The sequence below is a fragment of the Seriola dumerili genome, unplaced genomic scaffold, assembly GCF_002260705.1.
Source record: "Seriola dumerili isolate Sdu_G_001 unplaced genomic scaffold, Sdu_1.0 BDQW01001001.1, whole genome shotgun sequence".
Lineage (NCBI taxonomy): Eukaryota > Metazoa > Chordata > Actinopteri > Carangiformes > Carangidae > Seriola > Seriola dumerili.
In genome coordinates, this window is record NW_019175256.1 from 267,706 (window position 1) to 279,534 (window position 11,829).

General features: G+C 43.8%; 1 protein-coding gene across 1 annotated transcript in view; it reads left to right on the forward strand.

Moving 5' to 3' along the window:
- The first annotated feature begins 198 nt into the window (after positions 1-198).
- Positions 199-11,829, forward strand: part of LOC111237566 (calpain-1 catalytic subunit-like) — a 25,494-nt gene continuing 13,863 nt past the window's right edge. Inside the window, exons 1-18 of the mRNA XM_022766706.1 lie at positions 199-223; positions 404-644; positions 1,064-1,133; positions 3,130-3,248; positions 4,027-4,160; positions 4,338-4,506; positions 5,098-5,181; positions 5,262-5,347; positions 5,449-5,523; positions 5,786-5,946; positions 6,047-6,216; positions 7,445-7,456; positions 7,532-7,743; positions 7,827-7,866; positions 8,309-8,374; positions 8,491-8,548; positions 8,657-8,721; positions 9,304-9,372. Of these exons, the coding sequence (XP_022622427.1) occupies positions 405-644; positions 1,064-1,133; positions 3,130-3,248; positions 4,027-4,160; positions 4,338-4,506; positions 5,098-5,181; positions 5,262-5,347; positions 5,449-5,523; positions 5,786-5,946; positions 6,047-6,216; positions 7,445-7,456; positions 7,532-7,743; positions 7,827-7,866; positions 8,309-8,374; positions 8,491-8,548; positions 8,657-8,721; positions 9,304-9,372 (1,830 nt within the window). The 5' untranslated portion in view covers positions 199-223; position 404. The remainder of the gene's footprint in view (positions 224-403; positions 645-1,063; positions 1,134-3,129; positions 3,249-4,026; positions 4,161-4,337; positions 4,507-5,097; positions 5,182-5,261; positions 5,348-5,448; positions 5,524-5,785; positions 5,947-6,046; positions 6,217-7,444; positions 7,457-7,531; positions 7,744-7,826; positions 7,867-8,308; positions 8,375-8,490; positions 8,549-8,656; positions 8,722-9,303; positions 9,373-11,829) is intronic.

Sequence of the window (11,829 nt, forward strand, 5' to 3'; positions counted from 1 at the left end):
TCAGTGACTCAAAGGCTTCATCACTGTCTTCTGTCTGTCCACTGACTGAGAGTCTCTGTGGACTCTGAGTGAAACTGGAGCAGGTGATAAAACTGTTGTGTAGTCATGTGACTCTTCAGCTGTAAACTGGACTGAACTAGAACCAGAACCAGAACCAGAACCTGAACCTGATCCAGACTCTGTTTCCTCCCAGCTTCCTACGAGCCCAGCGGACAGAGATCAGGTACAAACATTTGTCTCTTAGCAGCTACACTGTCCACCATGTTCACTGTGTTAGCTTAGCCTGTTAGCATGCTAACATTAGCTAATCAGCAGTAAACACAGAACCATGATGCTAACATGACTAAACCCCTGGATCCTGCTGATCTGTCACTGATCCGGTTCCTGGCGTGTTGTGGGTCAGGATGTTTGGAGGCGTGTCTGGGCGGATCCAGAAGGACCGGCAGAGGGCTGGAGGTCTGGGTTCATTCCAGCAGGCTGTCCGCTACCTGAACCAGGATTTCCAGGTCCTACAGGAGGACTGTTTGCAGAATGGATGTCTGTTCCAGGACCCAATGTTCCCCGCAGAACCGGCTGCACTGGGCTTCAAGGAACTTGGACCCTTCACCGCCAAGACCAGAGGGGTGGAGTGGAAGAGACCAACGGTAAGAACCAGAACTGTTCTACTGTAGAACCTAATAGAACACAGACCCGCTGAGAGATCCAGAACCCTGAAATTCCCTAACACTCACAGGACCCAGGTCCAATGACTCTGGACCAGGTCCCTGAGGAAGAATCAGACTTCCTGTGTGACCCTGACGAGTCAGACTGAGAGCTGTAGTGTTGTTCAGAGAAACACAGTGTCTGCCCCCCCATCCCCAGACACTCCATCGTTATTGGATCCACTATTACACCAACATTCAAATTCAGTTACTGTACACACCTGTACACACCTGTCCCTGTCACCACACACAGTCTCACCTCAGTTTGACCTCTGCTGTGGCCTAATGTGATTTGATGTAATGTGATTTAATGTGATGTGATGTGATGTCCACCGACCGGTGTTTGTGATTGGCTGTTTCAGGAACTGACAGAAGACCCTCAGTTCATCGTGGGCGGAGCCACCAGGACAGACATCTGTCAGGGAGTTCTGGGTGAGTCCGTTGTATCATAAGATCAGACTTTCACAATAAAAAAAGTCATTCTGCACATGCTCAGTAGTGTCCTGCTCAGTCAACACAGCACCAGCAGTGACCACTGGAGCAGCATCCTGTCAGCTGGTCATGTGACCTCTGGGTTGGTCTGTGGTTTAAAAGAAACTTCCCTGACGGCTGTTGCTAGGAGAAAGACTGGTGGTATGTGTCAGAAAGTAAACAGAGCTCAACAGAATCAACAGGCTGATAGACAGTGTGTGTGTGTGTGTGTGTGTGTGTGTGTGTGTGTGTGTGTGGACCATGGAGTTTATACAGAGATGTTTCTGTAGCTCAGGTGTTCTTAATAAACTGCACACTGTGTACACACTGTATTATTCATATATTTACATAAATACAGCATTTACTGTATATACAATGTGATCAGTATAGATAGATAGATAGATAGATAGATGATAGATAGATAGATAGATAGATAGAAGTGTTGCTCGGTGTCTGCAGCTCCTGTTGTTAAAATAAATCCAGGAAGTGTTTGGAGCTGTTGTGCTGATGGGAGTTGTTGCTGGTCCAGGATCAGCTGCAGAGTCACATGACAGGAAGTCATCAAACTGATCTGAGAGTGTGTTTCTCCTCTGGTCTCTGGACAGACCAGAGTCTCTGAGGCGTGTGATTCGTACAGACATGGTCCTCACAAACGCAGGAAGACAGAGGAGTGTGAGTCACAGTTCGGTTGCAGGGTGGAGTCCTCAGTGTGTGTGTGTGTGTGTGGGTGTGTAGTTGTATAATGTGGTTGTAAACACAGGGTTGCACAGGAATAATAAGTTTCTCCCCTCCCCTTCCCTCTCAGTGGGCGGGGCTCCAGCTGTCTGTCACCCTGTTGCTCCACCTGCTGGATGGTGCTCACACACAAAACACACACTTCAGTGTTTACAGAGGGGTGGAGGTTCATCTGTCTGAATGTATCACTCATGTACAGTAGTGCAGTCACAGTAGGTTTCAGAATTCTGATCTTTTGAGGAGCCCCTGAAGGCAGCACTCAGCCCATCATTTCTGACCTTGTACTGCTCAGATTATTGATCTGTGAACGGATGTCTGCTGGATGGAAACTCCATTAGCAGGAAACATTAGCAACCTAATGTTGGAGTTTCTAATGTTGTTGTTGATGTTAGCACTTAGCTTAGCATTAGTGTGTCCCCACAGACCATCAGGCTGATAATGGAGTCAGCTGATGTTCAGTCTGCAGAACAAACATTTCCTATAACCATGTCATCATCATCTTCATCATCATCACCACCTTCATCATCATCATCATCATCATCATCGTCATCATCATTAAATAATCAGTTTGTAAAAGATCAGTAAGAGATAATTAGAGATAATTAGAGATAAAGAAAATAAAGATGATACTGAATGACATCAGTCCAGATGTTCAGACATTTCGTTCTTGCTGATGAGACCATAAAGCATATTAATGTGTCGTGTAGAGGTCAGTTGGAAGTCAGGTGTGAAAACAGTTGAAGTGTCATGTGAAGGTAGTTGAAGTGTCTGGTGTAAATGAAGTGTCTTGTGAAAACAGTTGAAGAGTCAGGTGAAGGTAGTTGAAGTGTCAGGTGTGAATGAAGTGTCAGGTGAGGGCAGTTGAAGTGTCATGTGAAGGTAGTTGAAGTGTCAGGCGTGAATGAAGTGTTAGGTGAGGGCAGTTGAAGTGTCATGTGAAGATAGTTGAAGTGTCAGGTGTGAATGAAGTGTCAGGTGAGGGCAGTTGAAGTGTCAGGTGTGGGCAGTTGAAGTGTCATGTGAAGGTAGTTGAAGTGTCAGGTGTGAATGAAGTGTCAGGTGAGGGCAGTTGAAGTGTCATGTGAAGGTAGTTGAAGTGTCAGGTGTGAATGAAATGTCAGGTGAGGGCAGTTGAAGTGTCATGTGAAGGTACTTGAAGTGTCAGGTGTGAATGAAGTGTCAGGTGAAGGCAGTTGAAGTGTTAACTGTGGTTGTCTTACAGGAGACTGCTGGCTGCTCGCTGCTATCGGCTCTCTGACTCTGAACGAGCGGCTGCTGCATCGTGTCGTTCCTCACGGTCAGAGCTTCAACCACCAATACGCTGGCATCTTCCACTTCCAGGTGAGACTCCACCTGTTTACACCCACTCAGCTGTGTGGAATGATACCTTCAGGTAGAATTGGAGAGTTTGTGATTTGATCATGGGAAACAGAGAGTGACATCAATTTCTCTCAGAGCTCTGGGTTTAGAGACAATCAGAGTTCCTCATCCTTCATTATCATAATGAGTCATCTTTAACACTCTGCCTCCATCTTGACAGATTCATTCTTTGATCCTGTCACTGGTTATTGATCAGTTTGGTTTATTGACAATATTCTGGTATATTTATAAAATCCAACATGTCAGACTCTATGAATGAATCTATGTGAAGGCTGGAGTCCTGCTGGTAGGTGACAGTGTACCTCAGGCAGCCATGTTGGATCTCAGTTTTATACAACAGTGGTGTGTTTAAAAGCTTCACAAACAGTGGCAACGTAGATGATAATAAATGATAAACATGACTTTTGAGATGGATCTGAGATTCAATGTTTACACACTAGACCTCAATAAGGAACGTTCTGTTGAAGTTTCCCACAGCTGCCAGTAGGAGGCATTAAAGAGACAGTATCTGTAGTTTGTTTTGAATAGACCAGGTTTCATGTTTTCTGATTAACTGGGGGTCATGACAATCTCTCCTCGGGGCACACAGAAAAACTTCCTCTGGTACAGAGAGAGAGATTAGAGTCACGTTTAACCATGAGAGACGGTGGTCCAGCTCACTTTCTGTAGTCCTGACGGTCCCTGCAGACAGCTGGTCTAAGTCCTCTGTCTCTGTCTCTGTCTCTGTCTCTGGTTCTAGTTCTGGCAGTTCGGGGAGTGGGTGGACGTGGTGATCGACGACCGTCTGCCCGTCAAAGACGGAGAGCTGATGTTCGTCCACTCAGCTGAAGGCAGCGAGTTCTGGAGCGCTCTGCTGGAGAAGGCCTACGCCAAGTAAGACCACCTCAGTCCAAGACCAGGTTCTGAGGTTCTGAACTGCTGCTTCACTGCAGACAGCTGCTGTCGCAGGTTACAGATTTTACAGACACATGAAGAGTGTGTGTGTGTTTGTGTGTGTGTGTGTGTGTGTGTGTGTGTGTGTGTGTGCGTGTGTGTGTGGTGTATTTTGAGGCTGAATGGGTCGTACGAGGCGTTGTCTGGCGGCAGCACCACCGAGGGGTTCGAGGACTTCACGGGCGGCGTGGCGGAGATGTACGAGCTGAAGAAGGCGCCCAGAGATCTTCATCGTATCATCACTAAAGCTCTGGACAGAGGCTCGCTGCTGGGCTGCTCCATTGACGTCAGTCACACACACTCTGCACCTTTCATGTCAGTCCACCTTCCCAGAGACACCTGAACCTTTCAGATAAGAGGTGAAAGGTCAGGCAGGTCCAGCTGTCTTCATAGATCACTTACTGAGACCTGGATCAATGAGAGTCCTCACAGACCTCCAACTTACCTAACCCAGACCAGATCCAGTCCAGGACCAGTTCCCAGATAACCCTTGACTTCAGAAGTTAAGAGGGTCGATCACTGTTACTGCATGTTAATGAGCACTCATTAATCATTCCTTAAACACCGCTGAGTCCGGATGTAAGACCTGGTCTCAGTCTGAGCTCCTTCACATTAAAAGCATCAGTGATATAAACATCATTAATACAGACCAATGGAAATGAACATGAACCCACAGTTAGGTTCAGTGGCTAACCCTGAAGCTAACTCCTGTGTTCAATTACTGCTGCTTTAATTTGAAAGGATTGAAGAGTCTCTGTGAATCTTCAGGAGGTCTGAGCTGAACCTGGATATGATCAGCTGATATGGATATGATCAACCAGTTCAGGGTGTAAACTGGTCTCAGACCGGGTTGATGAATCCTCCGTGTCGTCCTCAGATCACCAGCGCCTTCGACATGGAGGCGGTGACCTTCAAGAAGCTGGTTAAAGGCCACGCCTACTCCGTGACGGCGCTCAGACAGGTGAGCTCACCTTTAACCTTTGACCTCTAACTCAGTTGCAGGTGTTGGTGTCTCACTCATCAGCGTCCTCGTCTCTGCAGGTGGAGTACCGCGGCCGACAGGAGCGTCTGATCCGGATCAGGAACCCCTGGGGTCAGGTGGAGTGGACCGGGGCCTGGAGCGACAGGTAAGTGCTGCACACAGGTGGAGGAGACAGACAGGTGGAGGAGACAGGTGGAGACAGGTAGAGGAGACGGACAGGTGGAGGTGTAACTGTGCTGTTCTCAGCTCCTCAGAGTGGAACTCCATCGACTCTGCAGAGAAAGACGAGCTGCTCTGTAAGATGGAGGACGGAGAGTTCTGGTAGGTTCTACTGTCTGAGTGAGGATGAGGATGAGGAGTGATGAAGAGTGTGTCAGAATGAGGATGAGGAGTGATGAAGAGTGTGTGTCAGGATGAGGATGAGGAGTGATGAAGAGTGTGTCAGGATGAGGATGAGGAGTGATGAAGAGTGTGTGTCAGGATGAGGATGAGGAGTGATGAAGAGTGTGTGTCAGGATGAGGATGAGGAGTGATGAAGAGTGTGTCAGAATGAGGATGAGGAGTGATGAAGAGTGTGTGTCAGGATGTCGTTCCAGGACTTCCTGCGTCAGTTCTCCAGACTGGAGATCTGTAATCTGACCCCGGACGCTCTGAGTCAGGACTCCAGCAGCTTCTGGACCACGGTGACATTTGAAGGCGGGTGGAGGAGGGGCAGCACGGCGGGGGGCTGCAGGAACCACCCCAGTGAGAACATCAAAAATCATCATAAACTCTGAGCTCAGACCCAGCCAACAACCATCTGCAGTTACCTTTCACAATAAAAGCTGTCACTTCCTCTCTGCAGACACGTTCTGGATCAACCCTCAGTATAAGATCTCTCTGCTGGAGGAGGACGACGACCCCGAGGACGACGAGGCCGCCTGCAGCTTCCTGGTGGCTCTGATGCAGAAAGACCGCCGCCGCTACCGCCGCCATGGACAGGACATGCACACCATCGGCTTCGCCATCTATGAGGTCAGAGGTCATGAAGGTGTAGTGTTATGATGTCACACAGCAACTCTCTGTCTTTATGGTGTACTGACTGCTGCTAACACTGCCAACACTGCTGCTAACACTGCTGCTAACACTGCTAACACTGCTGCTAACACTACTGCTAACACTGCTGCTAACAATGCCAACACTGCTGCTAACACTGCCAACACTGCTGCTAACACTGCTGCCAACACTGCTGCTAACACTGCCAACACTGCTGCTAACACTGCTGCTAACACTGCTGCTAACACTACTGCTTACACTGCTGCTAACACTGCTAATGTTGCTGCTAACACTACTGCTAACACTGCTGCTAACACTACTGCTTACACTGCTGTTAACACTGCTGCTAACACCACTGCTAAGACCACTGCTGACACTATGGCTAACACTGCTGCTAACACTGCTGGTAAAACTACTGCTTACACTGCTGCTAACACTGCTGCTAACACTACTGCTAAGACTACTGCTAAGACTACTGCTAACACTACTGCTTACACTGCTGCTAACACTGTTAACGTTGCTGCTAACACTACTGCTAACACTGCTGCTAACACTACTGCTAACACTACTTCTAACACTGCTGCTAACACTGCTGCTAACACTACTGCTTACACTGCTGCTAACACTACTGCTTACACTGCTGCTAACCCTCTGCTAACACGACTGACACTAACAGTACTGTCTCTCTGACTGCTACACATCATCAGTACACCCTAACAGCCACCCCGAATCTCCTTAGCAACCATCCAACAACCACCAATCATCTTTGCAGAAGCCACATTTGTTTCCTCTGAGCAACATCCTCATTTACCCAAACACCAAAAACCACCTCAGACACCCCCACCCATCCTGAATGCTGTAGTAACCACCTACCAACAGACTAGAAACCACCTCAACAACATAGTAACCACAGTAACCATTTCAGTCACCCTAGCAACCACCACAAAAACTGAAGTAACCCCTCAGCAATGCCTCAGCAACCACCCACAACATCCTGGCGCTCACTGAGACACCACACCACATAAAAAAAGCATGCCAACGTTCAGGTACCAACGTACTTATGTCCTAATAACCAACTGGTAACACCTTAGTAACCAACTGGTAACATCCTAGTAAACCTGTAGCAACAGTTAGCACTAGCATGTTATCAGAACATGGGTGTGAGTGTGTAGTGAGTCTTCTTCTCTGTGTTTTGTCTCGTTGACAGATTCCTGAGGAGGTGAGTCATCCAGTCTGAAACAAGTAAAACTTTTAATCACATTTAGCTTAAAGCTAACGTCCATCTGTCCGTCAGTACCGAGGCTGTCCCAGTGTCCACATGAAGAAGGATTTCTTCCTGCGTCACTCCTCCTGCGCTCGCTCCGAGACCTTCATCAACCTGCGAGAGGTGAGCGCTAGGCTCCGCCTCCCGCCAGGCGAGTACCTGGTCGTCCCGTCGACCTTTGAGCCCTCGAAGGAGGCCGACTTCGTCCTGAGGGTGTTCACCGAGAAACAGTCAGAGACCGAGTGAGTCCGTCAGAACCCAGACTGACAGTTACTCTGGTTCTTCATTGAGTCAGGAGGATGTTTAAACCTGTGATTCTGTGCAGGGAGATGGACGATGACGTGGAGGTGAACTTTGGAGAAGAGGTAAAAAATCTTCCTTTAAATCACCTTTACTTTGTTGTTTGTTCAAAACCAAAAAGAAAACAGAGACAACAGATGAATATACATTATCGTCTCTGTTGGGTCCTCCGTCCTTCATGATGTGGTCCTGGTCCTGGTCCTGGTCCTGCTAGAGAGACTGAGTCAAATCTAAACTGTTTTAGTTTTTATTTATTGTGAAGTTGTTTCATACAGTTGGTTTAATTTTTTCTGTTTGTCAATAATGAACAGACAGAAAAATCTGACAGGTATATCAATGATCGATTGATGAATCAGCTGATCAGTCCAGCTGTAGAGGACTGGTTGGGTTCTGGGGGTCATGTACAGTGGGGGTCAATAGTGGCCTAACAAGCTTTACTAAATAAATACATACATGGGCTTTGTGTTGATTGACCTTTGACCTTGGTGTCGTTCTTCTTCTCTGCAGGAGGAAATCTCAGAGAGCGACATCGATGATTCCTTCAGGTCCATGTTTGCTCAGCTGTCTGGAGATGTGAGTTTGTTTGAATGTAAAACCTGTTGATATCCAGCAGCAGGTTAGCATCCAGGCTAACTCCAATGCTAACAACGGTGACTCTGCATGACATTCATAACGTTCTCTCTCATCAGGACATGGAGGTCTCAGTGCGAGAGCTCAGGACCATCCTGAACCGGGTCGTGTCCAAACGTGAGTTCAGATCCCTGTCTCTGGTTCAGGTGGTTCAGGTGTTTAACCTGAACCAGGTGAGTTAACCAGCTGACTGTGGTCCTTCTTCTGTGGTTGTTGTGTGAACAGACAGAGACCTGCAGACTGACGGGTTCAGTATGGAGTCCTGCAGAGCCATGGTCGGCCTCATGGATGTATCCTCACCTGTGTCATGTACCTGGATCCTGTTCTCCCTATTCTTTCTGTTCTCTCTGTTCTCTGTGTTCCCAGTGTTCTCCATGATTTGTGTTCTCCCTGTTCTCTGTGTTCTCCATGTTCTGTGTTCTTTATGTTCTCCCTGTTCTCTGTGTTCTCCATGTTCTGTGTTCTTTGCGTTCTTCGTGTTCTCAGTGTTCTGTGTTCTTTGTGTTCTTTGTGTTCTCAGTGTTCTCCATGATCTGTGTTCTCCCTGTTCTCTGTGTTCTCCATGTTCTGTGTTCTTTGCGTTTTTCGTGTTCTTAGTGTTCTCAATGGTCTGTGTTCTCCCTGTTTTCTGTGTTCTCTGTGTTCTTTGTTCTCTGCGTTCTCCGTGTTCTGTGTTCTCTGTGTTCTCCATGCTCCATGTTCTCTGTGTTCTTTGTTCTCCATTCTCCATGTTCTCTGTGTTCTCTGTGTTCTCTATATTCTTTGTTCTCTGTGTTCTTCCAGTTCTCCGTGTTGTCCCTGTTCTCCCTCCTCTCCCTGTTGTCCGTGTTTCTTCTTCTCTCGTTGACTGAAAGTTCTTGACTCGACCTCAGAAAGACGGCAGTGCTCGGCTCGGTCTGCTGGAATTTCAGATTCTCTGGAACAAAATCAGGAAGTGGCTGGTGAGTCCGACATCACCTGTTCACACACCTGAACCTGTGAGCTCAGGGGAGGAAGGTGATGTCGCTTTCAAAATAAAAGTTTGAAGTGACACCCTCACAGCAGTGATTCGAACTTCTACCTGAGTTCAGGTACAGAGTTGTTCATATACAACTTCATCATTCTTGTAAGCGCATGATGACATCACACAATGGCGTTTTATGACACACCACAAAAAGTCTAAATATACCAAAGAATCGAAACGGTGACTCAGTGCTAAGGTGAGCACCTTAACCACTCAGCCACCTGTTCACCTAAGTCGAGTGAGGAGATTTGATTATGAGAAAACCCTGCAGCTCACACACTACACAGCAACAAGTTTTGTCTAGCTAATATAGACATTTATTGTAATATGTCTGTTTATATATAGACATACTGTATATTACACAAATATATATCTGTGCCAAAGCCTGTCAGTATATGTTCATATATATATATATATATATATATATAATGTGATTGTATAGTAAGGTATAAAAACATCGTAGTATAGTAAGGCAGAAAAAGTAACAAAAACGTCATTGTATAGTGAGGCATAAAAATGTCATAGTGTAGTAATGCATACAGATCTGATAGTAAGGCATACAAACATCATAGTGTAGTAAGGAATACAAAAGATATAGTTTATTAAGGCTTAAAAAGTCATACACACGTCATAGTATAGTAAGGTTTAAAAACAAAATAGTATAGTGAGGCAAAAGAAGTCATAAAAACAACATATTATAGTGGGCATAAAAAGTCAAAAACATGTCATAATATATTAAGGCATAAAAAGTCATAAAAACGACATAGTATAATTAGGCATGAAAAGTCATGAAAACATCATAGTATAATAAGACATAAATAGTCATAAAAACGTCATAGTATACTAAGGCATAAAAAGTCATAAAAACGTCATAGTATACTAAGGCATAAAAATTCATAAAAACATCATAGTATAGTTAGGCATAAAAAGTGATATTATACCAAGGCATACAAAGTCATAAAAATGACATAGTATAGTAAGGCATAAAAACGACATAGTATAGTAAGGCATAAAAACATCATAGTATAGTTAGGCATAAAAAGTCATATTATACCAAGGCATAAAAAGTCATAAAAACAACATTGTATAGTAAGGCATAAAAAGTCATAAAAACATCATAGTATAGTAAAGCATAAAAAGTCATAAAAACGACAGTATAGTTAGGCATAAAAAGTCATAGTATAACAAGGCATAAAAAGTCATGAAAACATCATAGTATAGTAAGGCATAAAAAGTCATAGTATAGTAAGGCATAAAAAGTCATAAAAACGACATATTATAGTTAGGCATAAAAAGTCATAAAAACGTCATAGTATAGTAAGGCATAAAAAGTCATAAAAACGTCATAGTATATTAAGGCATAAAAAGTCATAAAAACGACATAGTATAGTTAGGCATAAAAACGTCATAGTATAGTTAGGCATAAAAAGTTATATTATACAAAGGCATAAAAAGTCATAAAAACGACATAGTACAGTAAGGCATAAAAAGTCATAGTATAGTTAGCATAAAAAGTCATAGTATAGTAAGGCATAAAAAGTCATAAAAACGTAGTAGTATAGTTAGGCATAAAAAGTCATAAAAATGACATAGTATAGTTAGGCATAAAAAGTCATAATATAACAAGGCACAAAAAGTCATGAAAACATCATAGTATAGTAAGGCATAAAAAGTCATAAAAACGTCATAGTATAGTAAGGCATAAAAAGTCATAGTATGGTAAGGCATAAAAAGTCATAATATAACAAGGCACAAAAAGTCATGAAAACATCATAGTATAGTAAGGCATAAAAAGTCATAGTATAGTAAGGCATAAAAAGTCATAAAAACGTCATAGTATAGTAAGGCATAAAAAGACATAAAAACGTCATAGTATAGTTAGGCATAAAAAGTAATATTATACCAAGGCATAAAAAGTCATAAAAACGACATAGTATAGTAAGGCATAAAAAGTCATAGTATAGTAAGGCATAAAAAGTCATAAAAACGACATAGTATAGTTAGGCATAAAAAGTCATAAAAACGTCATAGTATAGTAAGGCATAAAAAGTCATAAAAACGTCATAGTATATTAAGGCATAAAAAGTCATAAAAACGACATAGTATAGTTAGGCATAAAAACGTCATAGTATAGTTAGGCATAAAAAGTTATATTATACAAAGGCATAAAAAGTCATAAAAACGACATAGTACAGTAAGGCATAAAAAGTCATAGTATAGTTAGCATAAAAAGTCATAGTATAGTAAGGCATAAAAAGTCATAAAAACGTAGTAGTATAGTTAGGCATAAAAAGTCATAAAAATGACATAGTATAGTTAGGCATAAAAAGTCATAATATAACAAGGCACAAAAAGTCATGAAAACATCATAGTATAGTAAGGCATAAAAAGTCAT